The 23793-nt window shown below is 39.4% G+C and overlaps 1 protein-coding gene across 1 annotated transcript in view; it reads right to left on the bottom strand.

Moving 5' to 3' along the window:
- Nucleotides 1–23793, bottom strand: part of NLN (neurolysin) — a 98615-nt gene that overhangs the window by 32026 nt on the left and 42796 nt on the right. The window contains exons 3-7 of the mRNA XM_044916778.1: nucleotides 22175–22434; nucleotides 18214–18362; nucleotides 7817–7924; nucleotides 5071–5173; nucleotides 4301–4461 (exon numbers count right to left, since the gene is read on the bottom strand). Of these exons, the coding sequence (XP_044772713.1) occupies nucleotides 4301–4461; nucleotides 5071–5173; nucleotides 7817–7924; nucleotides 18214–18362; nucleotides 22175–22434 (781 nt within the window). The remainder of the gene's footprint in view (nucleotides 1–4300; nucleotides 4462–5070; nucleotides 5174–7816; nucleotides 7925–18213; nucleotides 18363–22174; nucleotides 22435–23793) is intronic.

Raw genomic sequence — 23793 nt, 5'->3', positions numbered from 1 at the left:
CAGAGAGAGAGACAGCGAGAGAGGGAACACAAGCAGGGGGAGTGGGAGAGGGAGAAGCAGGCTCCCCGTGGAGCAGGGAGCCTGATGCGGGGCTCGATCCCAGGACCCTGGGATCCTGACCTGAGCCGAAGGCAGTTGCTTAACCAACTGAGCCACCCAAGCACCCCGTATTTTTTTTTAACAATAAAAGGAAAAGCTATCTCTTGGAGAAAGTAATAAATGTTGAGGTGAAAGAAAAATAACCCCCCCCCCGATAATTAAACCATATTCATAGACATGTTTCTAAGGAAGATCACACACCAAGGACAGTCTGGAGCAGCGTGAGTGACCACCTGGGGTCACAGCCACAGAACCTTCCCCCACCTGCCTCCCCTCCTGCTTTGAAGGACTCATTCTTTCCACCCATTTCCACCCCAACATCGAGGAGTAGTTGCTTTTTAGTCCATTTTGTTTTCAATACAATTTAGTATCGATCCGAGTAAACAAGACCTTCTCCTTCCACCCCCACCCCTAGACCAACCGGACTGGAAGGTACCATCACTGGTGCTGCCTTCTCTCCCCACAGCCTGTAACTTAACGTTCTGTTCTCAACTGAATTGTGATGGTTAGAAACTTCACGTATAGTTTGTGGAAATCATAGAATTAAACATATTCCTTAAAAAAAACAAAACTAGTTGTGGCCACATGATCTACAACGGGACAAGGGACTCTCAAAGAGGCGAAGAGTAAAATTCCTGGGTCGTCTCTTTACAGATGCCTGTCCTGCGAGCTGCAAACTGCATATGACAACAAAGACTTAAGAAGTCATAATACCAAGCTTTGGATCACTCACCTCTGTACTGTTAGTTGCAAGAGAAATAAACCTTTCTTTTAAAATTGTGGTAAAACATATATAACATAAGAAATGCCATTTTAGGGTGCCTGGGTGGCTCAGTTGGTTAAGCGACTGCCTTCCACTCAGGTCATGATCCTGGAGTCCCAGGATCAAGTCCCGCATCGGGCTCCCTACTCGGCAGGGAGTCTGCTTCTGCCTCTGATCCTCCCCCCTCTCATGTACTCTCTCTCTCTCTCATTCTCGCTCTCAAATAAATAAAATCTTTTAAAAAAAAAAAAGAAAAAGAAATGCCATTTTAACCATTTAAAAAATTAATTTAGACCTTTTAACAGGTGTTTGCCATTTGATTTTTTGAAAAAAAATCAAGTTGTAAACTTTTATTACAAATTAAAAATGAGGTTCTTAAAAATCTCAACTCGACCAGATATGAAACAATTTAAAAACCTTTAATGGCGTATTAAAAAAAAAAAACAATCAGGCTTAAAAAAACAAAACAAAACAAAAAAAACCCAAACACGTTTATCATTACCAAAAATGGACATCTTTAGGTAAAATAATAGAAACCCCATCCTGCATAGATAATGCAGATTAGAAATTCTGGTTATCTGCTCAATGGGCAAAAGGCAAGCACTTAAGGTCTTCAGCTCCAATCTTTTGCTCATTTCTTATTGCTGGAATTTCTTATTTACCTCTTCTTGTTGGATGACTAAACCGGATGATGTCAGTGATGGTAAGCCCACATTTACTTAACCCTGCCCTTTCAGGCTTACAAGCCAACCAGTTCTCAGCTGTAGACTGGCTGGTTTTGTCTCTGTGAAATCTCGTGGTTTGGGGTTTTATGGGCATCTGCGTAGGTCACCGAAGTTCCACCGGCAAGGATCTTGAGGTGGCTGCTGATGTTGGGTCTCATCTTAATTTTCCTTACTTTCTTCAACTGGAGGTCCCCTGCGGAATCGTGGTGCCTCCGTACCCTTTCCTCCTCCAACATCAAACTCCAGCCTTGCTCTCTCTTACTCTGCGCAGGTATTTCCCGGGGTTATTCTTTATGGCAGTCTGTTATACAAACACATCTTCCTCGGTCTCATTCCTGTCGATGGAACCACTTTACTGTTTCCAGAACCTTTGTTGTAATGACTTTGTCGTTGCCAGTGGGCGCCACGGAGGCTACTGCCCCGGATGCTGAGCCTAGTGTCCAAAGAGCAGAGGGTGGGCGGGGGCTGGGTCACTTCCCTCCACTTGCTGCTGGTGGTGACAGTGATGGGGACTGGGCCAGCTGTGGCAGCTGCACCTCCTGCCAGGTGTGATGGTTACTGGGCCATGGGGGTGGGGCTGCTCAGAGCTCTCTGGGGTCCACTCTCCTTCCCACATCTGCCGGAACTCCCATTTTAGCCATTTTTAAGTGTATAATTCAATGGCACTAATTGAGTTCAGTTCACACTGTTGTGCAACCACTACGACTATCTGTTTCCAAAACTTTTCCAACACCCCAAACAGAAACTTGGTAACCATTAAAGAGTAATTCCCCAGTGGCCCCAGCCTCTGCCAACCACTAATCCTTTCTGAAGAGAAACAGCTTTTATCTTATTTGAGTCACTGTGCTTTTTGTTGGCTTTTGTGTAGCTGCTTAACCTGCACCCTTATACCTACAGAGGCTGATATTAGGAATAGGGTACTGCTCTAAGAATAACGAAACTTGTACAGGAAGAGAAGGTGAGGACAGACACAATGCCGGCTGGGAAGCTGGCAATCCTCATTATACCATGGGTAACATTTGTTAAAACGATTTCATGTCATAACTTGGAAGGCAGAACAATTACCTACTGAGGCTTAGCTCTAGGGGAACTTCTGGGGAAAACTAATGTTGGTGCATATTTGTTGCTATTTGTGACTTTTAGAAAGATTATGAGAGAGATGAACTCAATTGAGAATGTTCAGTTTGCAAAGATGGAAGGAAAAGACTTCTACTAACAGAGGTTCTGTCTGTGCCTTACAGTCTAGGACTTCAGATGGATGGCAGAGACAATTGCTCTGTCCTCCTAATACCAGAGAAAAGACTGTCACTCAGATTTCCTGAATTGTAGAGATTAGTTTGAGAATGCTGCCTTCCTCCTCAAGCCTACTCTTTCAGAAGGCCCCAAAGCAGATTCCATTAAATTAAGGAAAAGCAAGATGGACAGGATACAGGAACCAATATAAAAAGATCTGGAAGGTTTAAGAACAACTGACCAAAAATATTATTTGGGTTGAATTATTTTAACATGAATCTGACTGGATGCAAACAGACAAGAAACCTACTAAGTTTTTGAGGGTATTATATTACCAAAGGCATCATGAGCTTGGCCTGCAAAAGCTTGTGGTTATTTGATCCCTAAAGCAACCCTCAGACTTCAAACCAGCATCAGCACGAATCCTTACTAGTAGCCGCACAGGATATGGTCGTGGAGGGTAACAGACAAGAAAGAATTCTTAGCAGGCAAAACCAGGGATCATGTAGTACAATTGCTAAACAAATTTCTGCTAGAAAAAAACCCCAAATCACTTTAATGAGCTATTCAAGGAACTTCATCAGAGCAAGGAATCCTCACAATTCCTGCCAAACAGTTTTTGAAAATTGGTATGGGCCTGCTGTATGTTTTCTATTCTTTCCTTTTCCATATAGGAGTTTTTAGTGTGGTTACTGTGTTCCTATTCTACCAGTGGGCGTGTGTCCTGGGGATGAATGGACCAGACAGCATGCCCTCTCTTTCACAGACTGCTAGATCATGAGGAAGCTCCAAGTGGGGAGAGCTCCAGACGTCATGGTCTTTGAGCTCAAGGCAGTAACTGGTTATGGTCTGACATATGGTAAATGGGTTCTATGTGTGGGAAAAAAAGGCACTCACAGTCATCTGGAGAGGCAGACTGTGGTGGAGCTGTCTAGCTGACTCTGAGAATGCATTTCTAATTCTTCCTTTTTACCCTTTGGTAATAGAATCCCCTCAGCTGAGCAAATGGCTGTCAACTGAAGACTACATTTCCCAGGTTCCCCTGCAGCTAGGTACGACTAGATGATGGAATCTGAGTCAACAGGAGGTGAATGGAGTAGATGTATGTCATTTCCAGGGTGTCTCTGTCCTTTATTTTCCCTCTTCCAAATAGGCCAGGAAATGGTGACAGCTGGAATGGCCTTGGAAGTCACTTGTTAAGGACAGAGAGGTGCTCCACCAGCCCCGGACTGTTGACTTGGTGAAAGAATACAACTTTTAGTTTATTTAACCCATTCTATTTTAATTAGAACAGCTTAGGCTGTGGCCACACCAAGGCTACCAGTGAGCAAGGGAAAAGCTAAAAGCCTTCAGGAATTAGGATGCATAATACTCAAATAGGCATGTTGGTCTCTGAGCTAACTTCAACACTGGTGAACAAAGCAAACCCCTTTCTTAAAATCTTCCACAAAAACGAAAGAAAGACAAACATTCAGAGTACCTCTTTGCACCTTGTATTAAATGCCATTTCCATCTTCCTTCTAGTTTCAGGGATACAACATTTCTTCATGACAGGAAAGTAGTGTGGATATTTTAAGGTAATTTTATACTTGTCATCATCTGTCTTTTCTAAACTGTCAATGAAATCACCAGGAAGAGCACCTGCAACAAATCATTTTCTCATACATCAATTTTTCCACTCATTATTAGTTTATTTAGCATTGGCATGGTGCCTTTAAGAAGCTCTAGGAATTCTGTGGAGTAATTGAAATTCAAGTAAAATAATGACAACCCTTATAATATCATTTTGAAGCTACTGGAATGGGGGTGGTGATTAGAGGACAGGTGGCTTAGGAGATGGTAATTCAAATTATGAACAGGCTTCAGTGTACTTGTGCAGATGGTGTTTTGATGGAGAACAGGCAAAACTAAGCCAAAAAAGATCCAGAACAAATTAAGAAGAGACTAGTTTAAGTTATACTGTAGGGGATATTATAAGGTAAAAAATTTCAAGGCACTGAAGGCCAGCATAAGTTACCAAGAAATATTATGAAATTTCCTCTGGAGCATCTCTAGAAATAGTATACATACTTTTATTAGCATAAAATCTAGGCATGGTTCGGTTATCTTTTCTGTAGAAGGGGTGATAGGTTCTGTAGAAGGTACTGGATCATTTTTTAAAGAATTCTTTCAACCTTGATTTGGCAAACTGTGAGGTAACATTATTTTCCTAAATTATATTATTTAACCAGAAAAAACCCAGAATTTTACCAAGTTCAGCCTTGGAAAATACAAGGAAGGTATCGTCCTCATTGAGGTTTTTGTTGAAGTCAATACATAGCTCACTCATTCTTTTCTTCATTGCTTTGATTTCCTGAACAGAAGATACAAATATAGAACATTAACAATAAAAAGAAACTTTCATTTTTAATGCCATCAAATAAGTTTCACTTTTACATGAAGATTGGCTTCTATGCCCAACCCTCAGGAAGTATGTTTTTTAATAATGTGTTTCATAAAATAGTTTCCTGCCATCTTCTATGCTGTGTCCGTGAGGATCTGTATGCAACATGTACAAAAAGGCAATCCCAGTGATGTGTTAGAAATTAGTCATAAATTGGGCGCCTAGGTGGCTCAGTTGGTTAAGCCTTCGGCTCAGGTCATGATCCTGGAATCCCGGGATCGAGCCCCGCTTCGGGCTCCTTGCTCAGCGGGGAGTCTGCTTCTCCCTCTGACCCTCTCCCTCTCATGCTCTCTCTCATTCTCTTTCTCTCAAATGAAAAAAATCTTAAAAAAAAAAAAAAAAGAAATTAGTCATAAACTCGTAAGAAACTAAATAAATTTAGGAGGTTGAGTCAAAGCAGACTCAGGCACATAATATATACACACAATAAATAGTTGCTGGGTGAATAAATGATTCTAGTAGCCTGTTAATAATTAACATCTTTCAATCTTTTCCAATTCAAAGTTTTAATGTAGAAATCAGTATTTGGTGCTGAAGTAAACTGAGACAATTAATTCTATGGTTGCTTTGGAAAAAAGGTCATGTCTTAGTTTTATAGACCTTTGTAAACTAAGGTGATGTGGGCCTTAACATTTGTATAAAAACTATTAGGTGTGAAATCAAAGGAAGCAAAAAAGGAAACCACAAGAAAAAACACGAAACATTTTTATTAACCTGTCCCATCTTCTAAAAATGCTAGATAATGAAATTTACATCAACCATAATGGTTCCCAAAGCATGGCCCTGACCAAAAGTGTCAGCATCACCTGGGAGTTTGTTAGAAATGAATATTCTTGAGACCCACACCAAGCCAACTAAAACACACTCTCAGAGGTGGGACCCTGTACTCAGAGCTTTCACAGCTTTGCTGTAAACCATCACTGGGTTTGGATGTCTTTCACACTTGTTTCCTGTTCTACTGTGTAGAAGAATGACCTGGTAATTCTGATGTGCACTAAAGTGGAGTGTGCTGACTGAACACATACTGTGCAGCACTGTTTTTGGACACTCCGGTTGTCACCCCAAGCTCTCTTCCACCTTTCCCCCATTCTACACTAGCCCTGTAGTTTGGGTGGGATCTGACCCTATCTGAAGTTCCAGGGTAACTCTACAGCAGTTAGGTAGTCCCATCCCCACTGGAGTATTGACTGGTTCAGGTAAGCCAGGCCTGGCATTCTCCTGACTGAAGGGGGATTCAGGATTAGGCATATGATCCAATCTGGGCCATTAAGACACGAGGGGAGGTTTGAGGGAAGCTTCTCTATGTCCTTCTGGATGGTGGATCTTCTAGTTAATACAAGCAAATAAATCTCTTCTATTGTTTAAACTGTGTCAACAGAGTTTTGTCAGTTGTAAATACATTGCAACTAATACAATGCCTCAAACAGAAATGATGACTGACCTGGAAGACCAACAGGTAAGGTAAGTGAGATCAGTCACACATTTCTCCTCTAACTAGGTTAAGAGGATACAAGGTGTTCGAAGGGCATTTACGTGACAGAAAGGTGCCTGTATCTCAGTGGTACCTTCAGTTATATCTACATAACAGTATGCTGACATCACTTGGTTTGGATGTCTTTCACACTTGTTTCCTGTTCTACTGTTTAGAAGAATGATCTGGAAACAGATCATGGGTTCTATGTCCTGTCTAAGAAGAATGATTTAATTCTGTAGCTGGATTTACTTCTGAAACTGGAAGACCGGATTAGCATTAGACAAAAGAAAAGGTTTGAGAAGCACTTTTCAGTAGCTAATCTGTCTGCTCTTAAAGGGCATATGCAGTTGGTCCTTGAGCAACAAGGATTTGAACCAACCAGGGCAACTTATATACAGATTTTTTTTCAATAAATAAAGTTCAGTACTATAAATGTGTTTTTTCTTCCTTACGGTTTTCTCAACAACATTTTCTTTTTTCTGGCTTACTTTAAGAAGACAGCATCTAAAACATGTAACATACAAAACACATCTTAATCGACTATGTTATGGGTAAAGCTTCTGGTCAACAGCAGGCTGTTGGTAGTTAAGTGTTTGAGGAGTCGAAGTTATATGGATTTTTGAATGTGCAGGGGGGTTGCCACCTCAACCCCCAGGTTGTTCAAGGGCCAACTGTTTTAATCATAGGGTATTCCATTCCAAAGTGCTTATATTAAAACTCTCCATCATAAAAATTTTATTACCAGTGACCAAGGGAGTGTGGAGAGTGCAAATCAACTATTAAGACCTGGAACCAGCCATAAGAAAATGTAAAACAGAGCAGGGAAAATAAGCCCAGCACACATGAAACAAATATAATTTGCAAAGGATTAAAAAAAAAAACAACAATTATCAGTTGTCAGTCACCATGAGATTAAGAGGAGTTGTAGAATTTAAAACCACTGACTACCAAATACATTGTAAATGGATTTGTATTATGCATTATTTTCCATATTACAAATGTATTGTTTCCCAACCTGTTTTTTGTTGTATTTTATTTATTCTTTTTTTTCCCAGTAAGAAAAAGAAACACAAACTCACATTTTGTACTTGTTCTGGAAGATGGAGCCCATTCCTTTTTCCCATTTTAATGGACTTTTCCAAGTATCTTCTGGCTTCAGGTTTTATCTTACTCAGATCACATGTTTCCTGAAATGAAAGAGTGTGACAACCATTTCTCTTACAATAGTGCACGGGTAAATTATAAACTGTGAGACCAAAGCAAATTTATTCATCATCTCTGTTGGGTTATGAAGCACACAGGTGATTACAAGGCAGGTTCTTTTGAAGACCTAATTTCTTTTATGCTTTAGTGAGCTTTGCTCATTTAAAAGAGAAAAATTAAATAAATAAAAAGCTAACCAGAATTGCCTTGCCTTGCATCAGAATCAAGAGTGCCACTTGAAAGTGTGATAAAAGAAACATTTGCATAATCTCATTCTGAGCATTCTCTATGACCATGGTCTTTTTCAAAAAACATACTCCTTATCACAAATCATCTGGATTTAATTTTCCATCATTTGCTAACCTGGTTCCACTTGAGAGGCCGGAATAGAAATAACGGGCAAATTTTACACAAATGGAGAGTGGGACTCTTTTGCCAACATACCAAACAAGGACAGCTGGATAAAACCCCAGCCAAAGGCTTCCAACACTTCAAAAATGCTCTACTGTCATTTGGCAAGAGAGATCAAGAGACTACAGCAAGCAGCATATGAACAAGTATCTGGGGAAAATGAGTCAACACTGCATAAAAAGGAGGAAAGCTGGACAGAACATTTGAACCTGTATGCAGCAACACAAACAACATCACTCAAAAGAATGGAGGGCCCTCGAGGAGAATGGAAAATTCCCCCGGCAATAGCAAGGTAATAAAAATACCAGATGTTTCTTCAAAACAGGTGGCAGAATATACATGGCACATCTGGATGACTGGCCAGTTCATGTCCCTGGGAGGAAATGCACTCCGGACAGACTCAGCAGGTGTAATGGATTCAGTTTGGGTGAGAGCCAATGAGGGACATCTGTCTCCAGAGCCTTAGAGACCTACCATTGGGTGCACTCTCTCTCTCTCCATCAAGACCTGGGCTACCCACCCCTCAGCTTTATATTTTCCCAACTAAATACATCTTTGAAAGAACAATGTTTAGCTTTAGAGCCTGCATTTTAGATTGTTGGTGTTAATGCTTTTGCTGCAGTAACTCTGTAATTTTTCACATTTTGTTGCAGCGGGCAAATAGCTGTATTTTATTTTTTTAAAGCTTGTATTTATTTATTTGGGGGGGAGAGAGAAAGAGAACATGCATGAGTAGGGGGGAGAGGCAGAGGGAGGGCAGGGAGGGGGAGAAGCAGACTCCCCACTGAGCAAGGAGCTCTACACAGGGGCTTAATCCCAGGACCCTGAGATCATGACCTAAGCCGAAGGCAGATGCTTGACCAACTGAGTCACCCAGGACCCCCAAATAGCTGTATTTTAACTGAGGGTACTACTTAATACAACGATCTGTATTTCACTTTACCTATCAATAAAAAATCTTATGTTCTAGTACTAAAGCACTTTTGTGCACATTACTCAGTTTCCTCTGCGTTTATTCTCAGTGGAGGCAGAGAACAGTTAGATACCTTTTTCCATAATAACCTCCATTTATATCCTTGGAGAACTTCTGAGCAAGCTGGCATGACTGGAGTTGGAACCCTTCCTAACTGGTATTGGCACACACTGGGATCCCAGAAGTAGGTGCTTGCAACAGGAAAAAACCCATAATGGCCAGGGAGATAACAGGGCTGTGGGCTGGCTCCCTTAGGGATGGCTAACAGTTCAAGTCACAGTGTTCATGTGCAAGTGATTAACCTGGGTTGATCAAGGCTGGTTTTAACAGCACCAGGAAGTATGTCCTGAGGTGTGGGGCACAGGAATAGGAGTTTCTAGAAGATATAATACTGGGTGTTGTAAGGTTGGGGAGCATCTAAGCAGGAGCTATATGTAGCAGGGACAGAGGAAAAAAATCCCCCATAAGAAGGGCCTAGAGAGAGCTGGGTAAGTTGTGAAGGACCCAAATATGCAGGCGGAGATCCCGAGCAGAGGGCCTTCCCAGCAGGGCAGTGAGCCAAGGCAGAAGCTGGGCACAGTGCTGGACAGCAGTGTCCTAGTACTTGGGTTCTTGGGTTCACCTGGTCCCAGTGGCCCTGAGCTTAGGCTCATGACAAGTCTCAGCAGCTGATGGGAGCAGAGTTCTCACTCTATGCTACACTCGATCAGGAAGGGCTCACATACGAGGAGCGCCTGGACTTGCTGTATCTTGGAGTGAGTACTTGGGCTGCTACTTCAGAAAGCCTAGAAGCATACTCAGTACAGTAAACCTAAACTCATGGTCCTGATGATGTAAAAACTATTGACTCCCCAAAAAGGTAAGACAAGCATAAACAGGTAGAAGGGTGTTCTGAGAAAAATCTGCCCCGAATCAGGTTTAATTAAAATATGACTATCTGTACTGAAATATTTGACTTACCACAGAAATGACACTTAAAATTCCGACTCAGTTGTAACAAGGCACCATCTGCCAGTCAGACTCTGAGGTCTCAGAAATCTCTGGAGGGCTCTCGTAGGAGTAAAACACTTCTAAAATGTGCTTCTAAAGCACATTCCTGTCCCAGAGCTGATCATATGAATATTCTCCCTTATAATCTCCAGGCAAGATCAGAATTACTGCTTAAGGATTTTCTAACAGGGAATCAGCCAATACTTCTAGACTGCTCTGCTGTAGTTGCACCTTCCTTCCTGAATAAGAATTTAATCCACTTGAATTGGAACCAGGTCTCAGACATCTTTGGGTGAAGTTTCTCCTCTTTAGGGGCGGGGGAAGGCCTAAAGTGCTCTTCTGTAATTTTCAAACTTATATTATCCGACAGTAGAGGCTCTTTATTTAATCTCTGTGGTGACAAGATTTAGTGTCTTCCTAACCTCCTCCTATAACAAAGAGATTTTATATAAAAGTGTGAATGCGTGTGCATGCATTTGTGATACACACTTAACACATGTGCTTGTATACTCATATCACAGACAAGAAAATGATGTTTAAAGGATCTTCCTAATATCACTCAGCTATTTATTAGTAAAAATGGGTAGAAACAAATTCTGCAAAATTCTTACTTTGATACTTTCCCCAATATATTATACCACTACATTACAACACCTTAATTTATTATCGTTCTTCAAAATTTCATTACAAACAAGTGAAGATTTTTTTAATTTCTCTCCAATCCTCCCCACCATCTATCCCATAACTGTGTCCTTTTCTTTGCAAGACCCTCACATTTCCAGTTCCTAAAATATGTAAATAAAAAATAATTTCAGGGGGACTTTCTATATCGTGTATACAAAGTAGAAAATACATTGTTAAAAGAACCCTGAAAATTAAGACAGTATATTTCTTTGAATATCATTTAGAAAAATGGATTCATAAGCTTTGAATATGCTAAAGCAACAGAACATAACAAGAGAGTAGAATACAGATCCTATTGCAAAAGCTAAGAGAGAGGCATAACTTAATTAAATGAGTTATATTTGCAGTTTTCTTTCTTTCCTGTTCTCTTCAATGTTATGTTTTCTGTTAGGTTTCTATCTGACTATTGTGAAAAGGGCATTCTTAGGTACCTGCTTGTGCTCCCAGAGAGGGGGGCCACACAAAGGCCTGCTTGCTGACATATTCAACATACTACTACAAGAGCCCCTGCTTTGGTATGAGCCAGAGGCCCAGTGAGGACACTGGGAGTGGGGAACCATACTTCACGAAGACACATTTTAACTGGGGCCAGTTCAGTTGCATTCAGCATACATTCACTGAGTTCCTACTTATGCCAGATACTGGAGAAACAAAGATGAATATCCTTGAGGTAGAGTAGGAGACCATACAGTGCTTAAAAGCATCTTTACTTAATCCCATGACCTACTGTTTTACACTTTAACATTAAAACTTTAAGTCATTAATTGGCTAAGATGAATTGGCCTGACCAAAGCCCAGGGCTCTGAAAAAAATATAAACAATATTACAATAGATATGTGTATTTCTCGATTCAGCTGGCATCAGTGAGACTCCACTAAAGAATCCCTCTTCTGTGCTTATTAGTTAGCAACCCACTGGAATAAAATATTATATGCCTGGATTGTTTTATTTTTTAATTTTTAAAAAAGATTTTATTTATTTATTTGACAGAGAGAGAGAGACAGCAAGAGAGGAAACACAAGCAGGGGGAGCGGGAGAGGGGGTTGACGTGGGGCTCCATCCCAGGACCCTGGGATCATGACCTGAGCCGAAGGCAGATACTTAACGACTGAGCCACCCAGGCACCCGCCTGGATTGTTTTAACATGGAGACACTGCACATTTTTCTTACCAACATGGCTTGAAAGAGGGTCTATGAAGCCTCTACTGGCTTCTTAGCCAACAACTAAGAAACCTTTGTCAGGATTGGGAAATGCCAAGACCTATGGCCCTGACTGCTGGCTTTTGATACCTGGACAAGTTTTTAGCTAAAGGGATGAGGAAATGCTTGTTTTAATTTCTTTTTTTTTTTTTTTAAGATTTTATTTATTTATTTGACAGAGAGAGAGAGAGAGAGAGTACAAGCAGGGGAAGCAGCAGGGAGAGGGAGAAGCAGGCTCCTGCTGAGCAGACAGCCTGATGTGGGGCTCAATCCCAGGACCCTGGGATCATGACCTAAGCCAAAGGCAGATGCTTAACCAACTGAGCCACCCAGGCGCCCCTTGTTTTAATTTATTCTTTTTTTTCTTCTGGTGGAATTAAGGCTACGTTTAACATGTTAAATTTGCATGTAATATTTTTAATCTACAAATGAATAAAATTACATACATACGTTATAAAGACAAATTAAATCCACCCTTCAATTTATGAAATAAAATAGTAACAACACTGCTGCATTTACCTGTGCAACAGATAACCATTCTCCTGACTTTTTGAGAGAGAGACAGCCAGAGAGGGAACACAAGCAGGGGGAGCAGAAGAGGGAAAAGCAGGCTTCTTGCAGAGCGGGGAGCCTAATGCGGGCCTCAATCCTACCACCCTGGGATCATGACCTGAGCCAAAGGCAGACACTTAACGACTGAGCCACCCAAGCGCCCCCATTCTCCTGACTTTTATACTAAACGTTTTTTCCAGTTTTACCACTTACATATACATTGTTTAGTTTTGTTTCTTTTTGAGCTTGCTAAAATGATATCCCAATATGTAGTGTTCTGCAACTTTTTTCTTTCATTGTTACTAAGATTCAGCCCTGCTGTTGCATGAGGCTGTAGTTTATTTACTGCTATAAAATATTCCAATGTAAATATACTAAAATTCATTGGTACATTTTCCTGCTGATGGAAATCTAAGTTGTTTCAGTGTTTTACTATTATAATGTTGCTATGAACATTTGTCCAATTTCACCTGTGTACAAACGCAGAAGTATTTCTAGGTAAACAGTGAGGTGGGGGTATGCTGTCCCCCCATATATGGAGAATGTGAGATCCAACTTTTCCTCCAAATTATTACTCTAATTTTTGAATTAATTTACACCTTTACCAGCAGGGCATAAACATTCCCACTGATTCACACTCACAGATACTGGCCACTGTTAGACTTCTTTATTCTTGCCAGTCTGGTGAGTAAAAATGGTATCTTTTTGTGACTTTCATTTGCACTTCCCTGATTATTAATGAGGCTGACATGTTAAATTGCCATTTGTGTTTCTTCTGAAATATCTTTTCATGTCATTTGCTCATTTTTCTTTTGGGATGTTTGCCTTTTTTATTGATTATAGTAGATCTTTATATATCCTAGGTACTAATACTTGCTGGTTTCACGTTTTATAAATTTCTTAAATTAGTATTTAAGTATTTCAGTATTTTTAGTATTAGTGTCTTTTTTTTTTAAGATTTCATTTATTTATTTGAGAGAGAGAGAGAGAACACACGCACAAGGGGGGGAGGGGCAAAGGAAGAGAGAGAAGGAGGTTCCCAGCTGAGCAGGGAGCCTCATGCATGCCTCAATCCCAGGACCCAGAGATCACAACCTGAACTGAAGGTAGATGCTTAACCAACTGAGCCACCCAGGCGCCCCAGTATTAGTGTCTTTTCACTTTATTAATAGAAGTTCTTTATTTTTTTTTGAAAGATTTATTTATTTTAGAGAGAGAAAGGGGGGGGGGCGCAGGGGGGAGGGGCAAAGGAAGAGGGGGCGAATCCTTAAGCAAACTCCCTGATGAGCAGGGAACCTGACTAGGGGCTCAATCTCAGGACTCTAAGATCATGACATGAGCCAAAGCCAAGAGTCGGACACTTAACCAACTGAGACACCCAGGCGCTCCAGAAGTTCTTTTTTTTAATTTAGTCATGTTTATCAGTCATTTTACAGTTAGTACTTTACAGTTAACAAATACTTCCCTGCTCAGGTGTCATAAAGATATATTTCTATATAAACTTCTAGAAGCAGTTTCTCATTTTGGTTGTGAGGAGGAGATCCAATTTTTCCTTTTCCTACATGGATAAGCCATGTCCTAGCACCAGTTACCGAAGGCCTACCTTTTAGATCTGTCACCACCTGTTCCTCACTTTCGTTTTGAGTAAGTGTACCAAGAGGTACACATTTACCTCTGTGGCTCCTAGGAAGTTACCATTTCTGAGCTTCAGTATTTCCTTTTATAAAAAGGGATGCCTCACAAGGTTGGTATAAAAGTTAAATTAGGTAACTACAACGCTGTGCCAATGTAAACTACTAAGCATACATTAGGAAGGAGGTACACTAGTCTCAGGCTCAATTATAATTTCATCCATCTATAGTCAACACATGACTTATTTTGGAGATTCTGAAACATGACTGCAAATTAGCTGATACTTCTTACACTGAGATGTGGTGTCCCGTGAATTTGGGCAGACTGCAGTCAATCAATACAGTATGGCCGAAGTGATGTTATGTGACTTCTGGGTTTGACAGAAAAGGCAATGCAGCCTCTGTGGAGTGTGCTGCGACACCCTTGCTGGAGTCCTGAGTCTCCCCGAAACATGTCCTACTACCCTGACATCTGCCATGCTGTGAGAAAGCCCAAAGCACATAAGGAGACAATGTGGAGATGCCCAGACATGACATGGAGAGAGAGAGATCTGGTTGGCTTCTGCATGCTTCAGCTCCAGACACCACTGCCTTCAACCCACGCAAGACCCCAAGCCAGAGCTACCCAAATGCTTCCTTTCTCAATTCCTGATCCACAGAAACTGTGACAGAAAATAAAACGATTGCTGCTCTTTTCAGCCAGTAAGTTCTGAAGAGGTTATATACATCAGTAGACAACTGGGAGCCTTACTGAGCACAGATTTTACATAAAGAACTATGAAAAGTAATTTCATATTTCTGTTCATCAATCCTAAGTGAAGAACAACATGAGAGCTAAAATAACATTTTAGGTTGAATTATGACCTTTATAGATTATTGTCTACATTAGTGGTATCTTGAGACCTCAGTATTATTCAGAGCACCTTCATTTTAGTAGATCACATCTGAAATTGCTGACTTCATATAAACTTAAGATCCTATTACCCAGCTTAATGAAGGCTTTACATGTTACGTCATGGTTTCCATATTTTACGTAGAACATAACAGAGAAAAATAAATAGAATACTTAGATATAGTTTGTCTTTTTTTTTTTTTTAAGGATTTATTTATTTATTTATTTGACAGAGAGAGACAGAGTGAAAGAGGGAACATAAGCAGGGGGAGTGGGAGAGGGAGAAGCAGACTTCCTGCCGAGCAGAGAGCCCGATGTGGGGCTCGATCCTAGGACCCTGGGACCATGACCTGAGCTGAAGGCAGACGCTTAATGACTGAGCCAGCCAGGCGCCATACTTTGTCTTTTTTTAAATTAATTTAGTTTTTGAGAGAGAGAGACACACACACACACACACACAGCAAGTGGAGGGGAGGGGCAGAGGGAGAGAAGATTCTCCACCATGGAGCCCGACTTGAGGCTCGATCTAACAACCCTGAGACGATGACCTGAGCCACAATCAAGAGTTGGACGCTTAACCAACTGAGCCACCCAGGTGCCCATAACTTTGTCTTTTAATTATGAATGGGATGAGATTTACCATTGTTAAAGTGTCCAATGCTACCGGAAAGCTCATACTGATAGTTTCAGATTTTAAAAAATACTGCCTAAATATTGAGCAATATATAGAATTGTTGAATCACTATATTGTATACCTGAAACTAATTTAACACTGTATGTTAACTATACAAGAAATAAAATAAAGTAAAATAAAATAAATACTGCTTAAATAAACACAACTATTTGTCAAGGAAGGTGTTTGAAGGTAACTAAATTCACTAAACAAGCTCTAGTGCATTAAAAAAAACCACAACAGCTATTTTTTATTATTCTGATCTAGCCTTAACAGACATTGTAAAAGCTTTTAAAAATGGTCACACAACAATCGACATGTATAGTAATAATTAATTACTCTTTTGGGAAAGAGGAAAAACTATGGAAACAATTCTGCACCTACTATAAATTATCACAAAAAAAACGCTGAAGTGAACCTGCCCAAACAAATGAACAAATATGATGAATCCACTGGCGTCTAGTTGGCATAGAACACTAGTATACTATACAGGCAGCAGTTCATTCCCAATTTAATGGGATCAGACTACAATATATACAAAATTTAAAAGTGTAACAAAGAAATCTAAAGTGACAAACCTCCCATATTGTGATAATATTCATAAAAATCAGAGAAAAGCATTAGATAGGACATATAACATTAAGATTGCAACACCTTCTTGAGGCTAGAAAGTCCCAAATGAAAACTTAGAAGTCAGAATGAAAACAGAGTTGATCAAAGGAAATTAGAAATTCCGGGAAAAAGTTCTAAAATACATATATAATATAGAGCTAGAAAGGAAATTAGATTTTGGGGGGATGAAATAAAAAATAGGAGACTGTAGGGATGCCTGGGTGGCTCATCGGTTAATTGCCTGCCTTTGGCTCACGTCATGATCCAAGGGTCCTGGAATCGAGTCTTGCAACGGGCTCCTTGCTCAGCAGGGAGCCTGCTTCTCCCTCTGCCATTCCCACTGCTTGTGCTTGCTCTCTCTCTGACAAATAAATAAATAAAATCTTTAAAAAAATATAGGAGACTGTAAGGGCCATGATTTGAATCACATAGAATAATAACTGGGGTCAAAAGAATAAAACAATGTAACTAATAAGGAACAGTCATAAAGTTATTATAATTTGTGTTATTTTTATAGTGCTAAAGATGAACAGTTATGAACCACAGAGATGAATATAAATTACAGGGGGAAAAGTGCCTGTTTGACATGAGAGGACAGACAGCATGAACATTTTACACGTCTAAATAAAGTCTTGATTACATATTCTTTAGTAAGTTACATATAAAACATCAGAAATAAAACTGCTTTTTTATTTAAACTCTTGCCATATTTGCTAAAAAGAACAAAATTTTTGAGGTTTTGCATAAAGACACATGCAAAATTAAAAAAAAAAGTGTAGGATTATAAAACAATGGTTGTTTTCCAAACAAACTGCTGAGTGTCATGAAAATAAAAATTCAAAGCAAAGACATAATGAAACTCTAGGAAGCAAATGAACATTGGTAATGAAAAGACCAAAACATTCAAGGCAGACCCACATAAAACATTCATTAGCCATCATATCTGTGAGTCCTGAAAAATGTACAGGAATGACTGGTGTGTAGCATCAACAGTTAGCTCATCAGTATCGTGGCCAAAACCACATGATATTTGCAGATAAACAACTCACAATTCCATTTGCTTGCAGTTGACCTGATCTAATATAAACCTTTCAACATTTTGAAAATTCTAAGAGGTTTTTACATTGAACCATTACATTCATGATGGTTAAAAATCCTTAGATTATAGATGTACACTTTTTTTACACTTGGTCTTCAGTGTTAAGTGAATATAACTGGCAACTCAACATAAACCTATGTGGTATAACAATATATAACACTAAAAAAATATATATATATATATATATATAAAGCTACGCTGTGCCCATTAATATAATAATTAGAAACAAAATCCAGAAATTTTCAAATACTTCTTACTGTTGGTCAAAGATTTTTATTTTTTTACTGTAGATTTCATTTTTCTTTTAAAGGGATTTATAATGTTAGGGAGCCTGGGTGGCTCAGTCAGTTAAGCCTCTGACTCTTGATTTTGGCTCAGGTCATGATCTCAGGATTGTGAGATCGAGCCCCATGAAGGGCTCTGCACTCAGCAGGGAATCTGCTTGAGATTCTCCCTCTCCCTCTCTGACCCCACCCCCCCTTTTGCATGCACATGTGCGTGCTCTCTCTCTCTCTCAAATAAATAAATCTTTAAAGGGATTTATAATGTCATTTACCTGTAAATGTACAATTCTCAGAAATATATCTTCTCTCATGCTCATCTCAATATCAAAACGAGAAAGTCTTTTGTCTGCTTCTGTACTTGCTGCCCGTACATCTTTGTCAGAGGAGACGTGCTGGGGAAAGTCTAGCATGGTTCGTTCCACTGTCAAGAGAGGAAAAAACCATAAGGACTCATCAAATCAGCACTAAGAAAAATACCTCCTACCCAGATGAACGATTATCTCAATTTAAGTTTTTCATTTTATACTTTCTGTAAAGGTTCCTAAGGCTATCAAGACACAGCATCTAATGCAGGACTTGGCTGTGGCAGTGGCATTATTAGGGACAATAAGGGTGTACACTGAGCACTTATCAAAGTATGTTTAGGGTTTAATTTATTAACTGGGAATGCAGAAGGATAAAGACAGTTCTCATAGTGATGCATTTTATAGTCTGGGATGTGGGAGTACGGAATAGTTTGTGAAAAGATAAAGAAGAATACAGGACAGAGCAGCTTACGTGTCAATGAATGGGATAGTAACTCAAACACAGCAGTACTAAGAACTGGAGCACTATGTAATGCCTTACGGGGAAGGCTGGACCTTAGTATGGGCAGGGTAAGAGGAAGATCTCAGGAGAGGATTGGAGAAGGAGAGACTAGAAAAAGCGTGGGGACTGGAAGAGACAGATGTTTTAGAAAAAGGCAGACGAGGGGTGCCTGGGTGGCTTAGTCGTTAAGCGTCTGCCTTCGGCTCAGGTCATGATCCCAGGGTCCTGGGATCGAGCCCCGCATCGGGCTCCCTGCTCGTTGGAGAGCCTGCTTCTCCCTCTCCCACTCCCCCTGCTTGTGTTCCCTCTCTGGCTGTGTCTCTCTCTGTCGAATAAATAAAATCTTTAAAAGAAAAAGGCAGACCAATTTAGCGGGAGGGGGTTTGTTTAGAATAGAAATTCTTAACCTTTACTACAGATTCCTTAGAGAATCACATCAAAAACTCTCCCCCAAATGCAAACATTCATACAAGCATAAAAAAGTTCCATACAGTTACAGAAGATTCCCAGAAATCTCAGTGGACACAACCAGTAAGCAGCTCAATATTGGGGCTACTCCTGTTACATGATGGTGGTAACGCAGTCTGCTCTAATTTTCACATATTAGAATTGTTTCTTGGGTTTTTCATACATTTGTATTTTGACTTTAATTGGGCAAAAATGTGACGTCAGTAAAATAACGATCTTACAGGAAAAAAATGAGTATGGTTTGTAGGGATGGTTGCGGCTATGCTGTGACAGTGAATACAGGGTTGTTATCTTTAGTACTTAGAAGGTATTCTAAAGAGGTAAAACTTCCACATGTGATATACGGTAGAGGGTAGAACACACCAAGAAATTGTCCAGTTAAACAAGCTACCTCACTTATGTCAGTCCTCTTAAAACATTGCTACAAATAAAGCTATAAAAAGTTGCCTCAAATATCTGAATAAATTAATAAGATACGGCTTTAAAAATCAAGTTAAATAATTATTCTTTAAGGATTTCATGTAAAATATGCACTTTTATGTCTCTTGATTAAAGAAAGAATGGAACAGAATTAAAATTTCATTCATATACGCACTTGTTTGATAGAGTTAACTATATAGTTACAATTTGTTTACTTTTTAGAATTAGCTCAAGAAGATATTAAGAAAAAAATCAAAATTGCTCCAGAACTAAAATGAGGACAACAAAATGCAGGAGCCTAAAATTGGAAACATATTCTTAAACAAACCATTTCCTTCCTTACTTTGCCACAAAGACCTGAACCAGACTTACGTTCTTACTGCCAAACTATAAACAGTACCTGACACTAGACAAATGAGGTTTTAACAGCCATTGCAGGAGGCAGATCGAAGTCTGAGAATATATACTGATAAGAGAAAGTTAGTCTTTTAAAAAAAAGCTACTCCTAAACTCAAAAATTTTTATGATTAACTCAAAAAGCTAAACTTACGGGATAGCAAGAATACCAAACAACTAAAAGTATATTCAAAAGATGTATTATTGGGGGGGGGCGCCTGGATGGCTCACTCATTAAGCATCTGCCTTCGGCTCAGGTCATGATCCTGGGGTCCTGGGATCGAGCCCCACATTGGGCTCCCTGCTCGGCGGGGAGCCTGCTTCTCCCTCTCCCACTCCCCCTGCTTGTGTTCCCGCTCTTGCTGTCTCTCTGTCAAATAAATGAATAAAATCTTAAAAAAAAAAAAAAAGATGTATTATTGGGGAAGAAGCAGAATTTAAGATAATTTTTAAAAATATTTTGTTTTTTCCCCACTGATTTCTATATTTGTTAAATGTATAAGTCACCAGGCTGGCATACCATCTTGGCCATATATGACTGAAGAACTGACACTCTGAACGAAGGATAAAACCACATACAGGGAGGGAGATACACATGGAGCTGCCTTCTGGGAAAACTCTGCCAAATGGGGACCAATTCCATCCCTCTGACTTTTTTTTTTTTAAGATTTTATTTATTTATTTGACACAGAGAGAGAGAGAGAGAGAGAGAGAGCATAAGCAGGGAGAGTGGGAGAGGGAGAAACAGGCTTCCCGCTGAGCAGGGAGCCGGATGCGGGGCTCGATCCCAGGACCCTGGGATCATGACCTGAGCTGAAGGCAGACACCCAACGGACTGAGCCAACCAGGCGCCCCATCCATCCCTCTGACTTTGACTAATGAGACCAACCAGGTCTTTTTTATTCAGCAGTTTAAACTCAAGACTTTTAGCCAGATTTAGTGGCTACTAATCAGAGTGAAGCAGGTGGTGGTAAGAGGCAGAAAATGAAACAGAAGAGGTAAGAGAGTCACTATTATGGTGGGACATAGGGAAGGGAACTCTTGGTGATGAGGGGCTGATGGGGGTAAAGAGAGGACTACGTCACTAGGGCTGTGCAGGATTCTGGACAACCTTCCAAATTCCAGAATACATACAAATGTTTATGATATCCAATTCTACAGATAACCTATGTTCTTACAAAGCCTGGATACATGGCCAAGGTTGCTTAGTCATAATTACACTCCAGAGTACACCTAACCCTTAGGGGCAACTCACGTGAATCTTCATTCCTTTTAACTCAAAGGGCCTAATATTTATATTACAAAGATAATATATTTTAAGTGTAGGAAATATGGAAAATAGAGAAAAGCAGAGAGAATAAATTTTTAAAAATCAACTGTAAACCTAATACTCAAGAAATTAGCTATTATTAAAATCTGTGTATTTTCTTCTGGTTTCCTTCTCTGTGATTTTTTAAAAAAGTTATTAAATACTGTTCCTTAACATGATCTTAATGGCTACATAGTGTTGCAGAGGCTGAATGTATCATTATTTGGCCTTTGTACTGGTTGGCACCCAGGGGTTGTTTCCAAGCTTTTGCTATGACAGAGTACCTATTCAAACATGAATTTATACACAATTTTTCCTGTATCTGATTATTTCCTTAGATTAAATGCCTAGATGCGGAATTGCAGGGCTAGGATATGAACTTCTTAAGAGTTTTGATGTATTGGGCGCCTGGGTGGCTCAGATGGTTAAGCCTCTGCCTTTGGCTCAGGTCATGATCCCGGGGTCCTGGGATCGAGTCCCGCATCGGGCTCCCTGCTCCTTGGGAGCCTGCTTCTCCCTCTGCCTCTCTCTCTCTCTCTGTCTCTCATGAATAAATAAATAAAATCTTTAAAAAAAAAAAAAAAAAGAGTTTTGATGTATTATGTCAAAATACTCTCTAGAAAGCAGTTGTATCGAGAAGGTAAATTTCGTAGCACCTCTGCCAACATAATAAAAACATTTTAATCTTATTTAATTCAATTCTAGGCAATTAATTGATTATGGAAAAATCAATGTCTTGTAAAATTGGAAAATGGACTGCCCAAACAGAATGCATAAGATGGGTTATGAGGCCTACAAAATGAAATGTTGAGGTATTTCTGCATCGTACTCACCTATATACTTCACTTCTACATCTGCCAGTGCCTGCAAACAGTTCTCATAAGTTACTTCCTCAACATCAAGCATTCCAATAGCATCGTACACCTGTTTGGTCTGCACAATGAGCTCCTCAGTTCTTGTTTTAATTTGCTCTGGTGAAAGATCCCATCTTAAAACATTTCTGCCAGCCACAGTATAGGAAGATATTGCCTGAAGAGGAGACATCACTTCTCTTCCTAAAGTCATTCTGAATAAAATCCTGGAACCACCAACTCTAAAAAGAATCAGAAAAAGAATAAAAATTAAGCACTTGTTGGTCCAAAGTCAATACACAAATGCGTATTATCTAATCAAATTAAAAAGAACTTTTTCATAAAATTGAGCAAATCTCTTTCAGGTAAACACATAAGCACAAAACTAAATGCCTTTGTATATTTTTTCGTCCTTGAATGGCGATTTAATGGAATTAGTACTTACCAAACAATGAATTGGTTATGTAATTAAATCATGTTGAGAAATAAAGTTAGGTGTCAAAGACATAATATTGTCCTTTACAAATTAAACCAGTAATCTTTTTTTTTTTTTAAAGATTTTATTTATTTGAGAGAGAGAATGAGAAAGAGAGAGCAGGAGAGGGGGGAGGGTCAGAGGGAGAAGCAGACTCCCCACTGAGCAGGGAGCACGATGCGGAACTCGATCCCGGGACTCCAGGATCATGACCTGAGCCGAAGGCAGTCGCTTAACCAACTGAGCCACCCAGGCGCCCTAAACCAGTAATCTTTCTTACTTAAATGTTTTTCCTGTGCTGGGATGCCTGGTTGGCCAAGTTGGTAGAGCATGTGACTCTTGATCTTGGGGTTCTAAGTTCAAGCCCAATGTTGTGTGTAGAGATTACTTACAAAAATAAAATCTTTAAAAAAAATAAAAATTAAAAAGAAATAAATGTTTTAAATGTTTTTCTGTGGTAACATCCACCTACAATGTAACAGACTCAAAAAATATTTTGGGATTCAGCAAGGAAACATTTTCAAAATGCTCTTTTTATAATAAACAACAATGTAAAGATTTTTTTTTACAAAAATTTCATGTAAATCAACTATGGCAATTTGAATTTAAGACTTGGGAAATAAACTCTGGTATTGCTATGATGTTATTCTAAAAGATAAAAGGAAAAAGAGATTAAGTGTATGATACCAAGCTTTCACCTCCATAAAATTTAAATAATTGATGCCATACATGTGTATATATGTAATATATACTATGTAGTATAATTTTAGAGCCTATAAATAAAAATATAATTAATAGCTAACATGTGTTGTGTGTTTAGGTACTGTACTAAAGGCTTTCCATTTATTCACTCAGTCCTCACAATAAAACTATGAGGCGGATAATGTGGTTATTCTCATTTTACCAAAGAAGAAACTAAAACACAGGAAAGTTAAGTAACTTGTCCAAGGTCACACGGTTGGTAATATGGTGGGAGCTAGGATTAAAAACATAGTAGAGATCCAGAACCCGCACTCTTAACTACTATGCTAAACTTCATTCCTATTATCTTATAAGACCCCAAAACAACCTTATGTGGTAGGCAGCACATTATTGCCTTTTTTTTTTTTTTTTTTTTTTTTTTTTT

This window comes from Neomonachus schauinslandi, chromosome 7, assembly GCF_002201575.2.
Source record: "Neomonachus schauinslandi chromosome 7, ASM220157v2, whole genome shotgun sequence".
Taxonomy (NCBI): Eukaryota; Metazoa; Chordata; class Mammalia; order Carnivora; family Phocidae; genus Neomonachus; species Neomonachus schauinslandi.
Note: the sequence above shows the minus strand (reverse complement) of the source record. Positions and strands in the feature narration are given on the sequence as shown.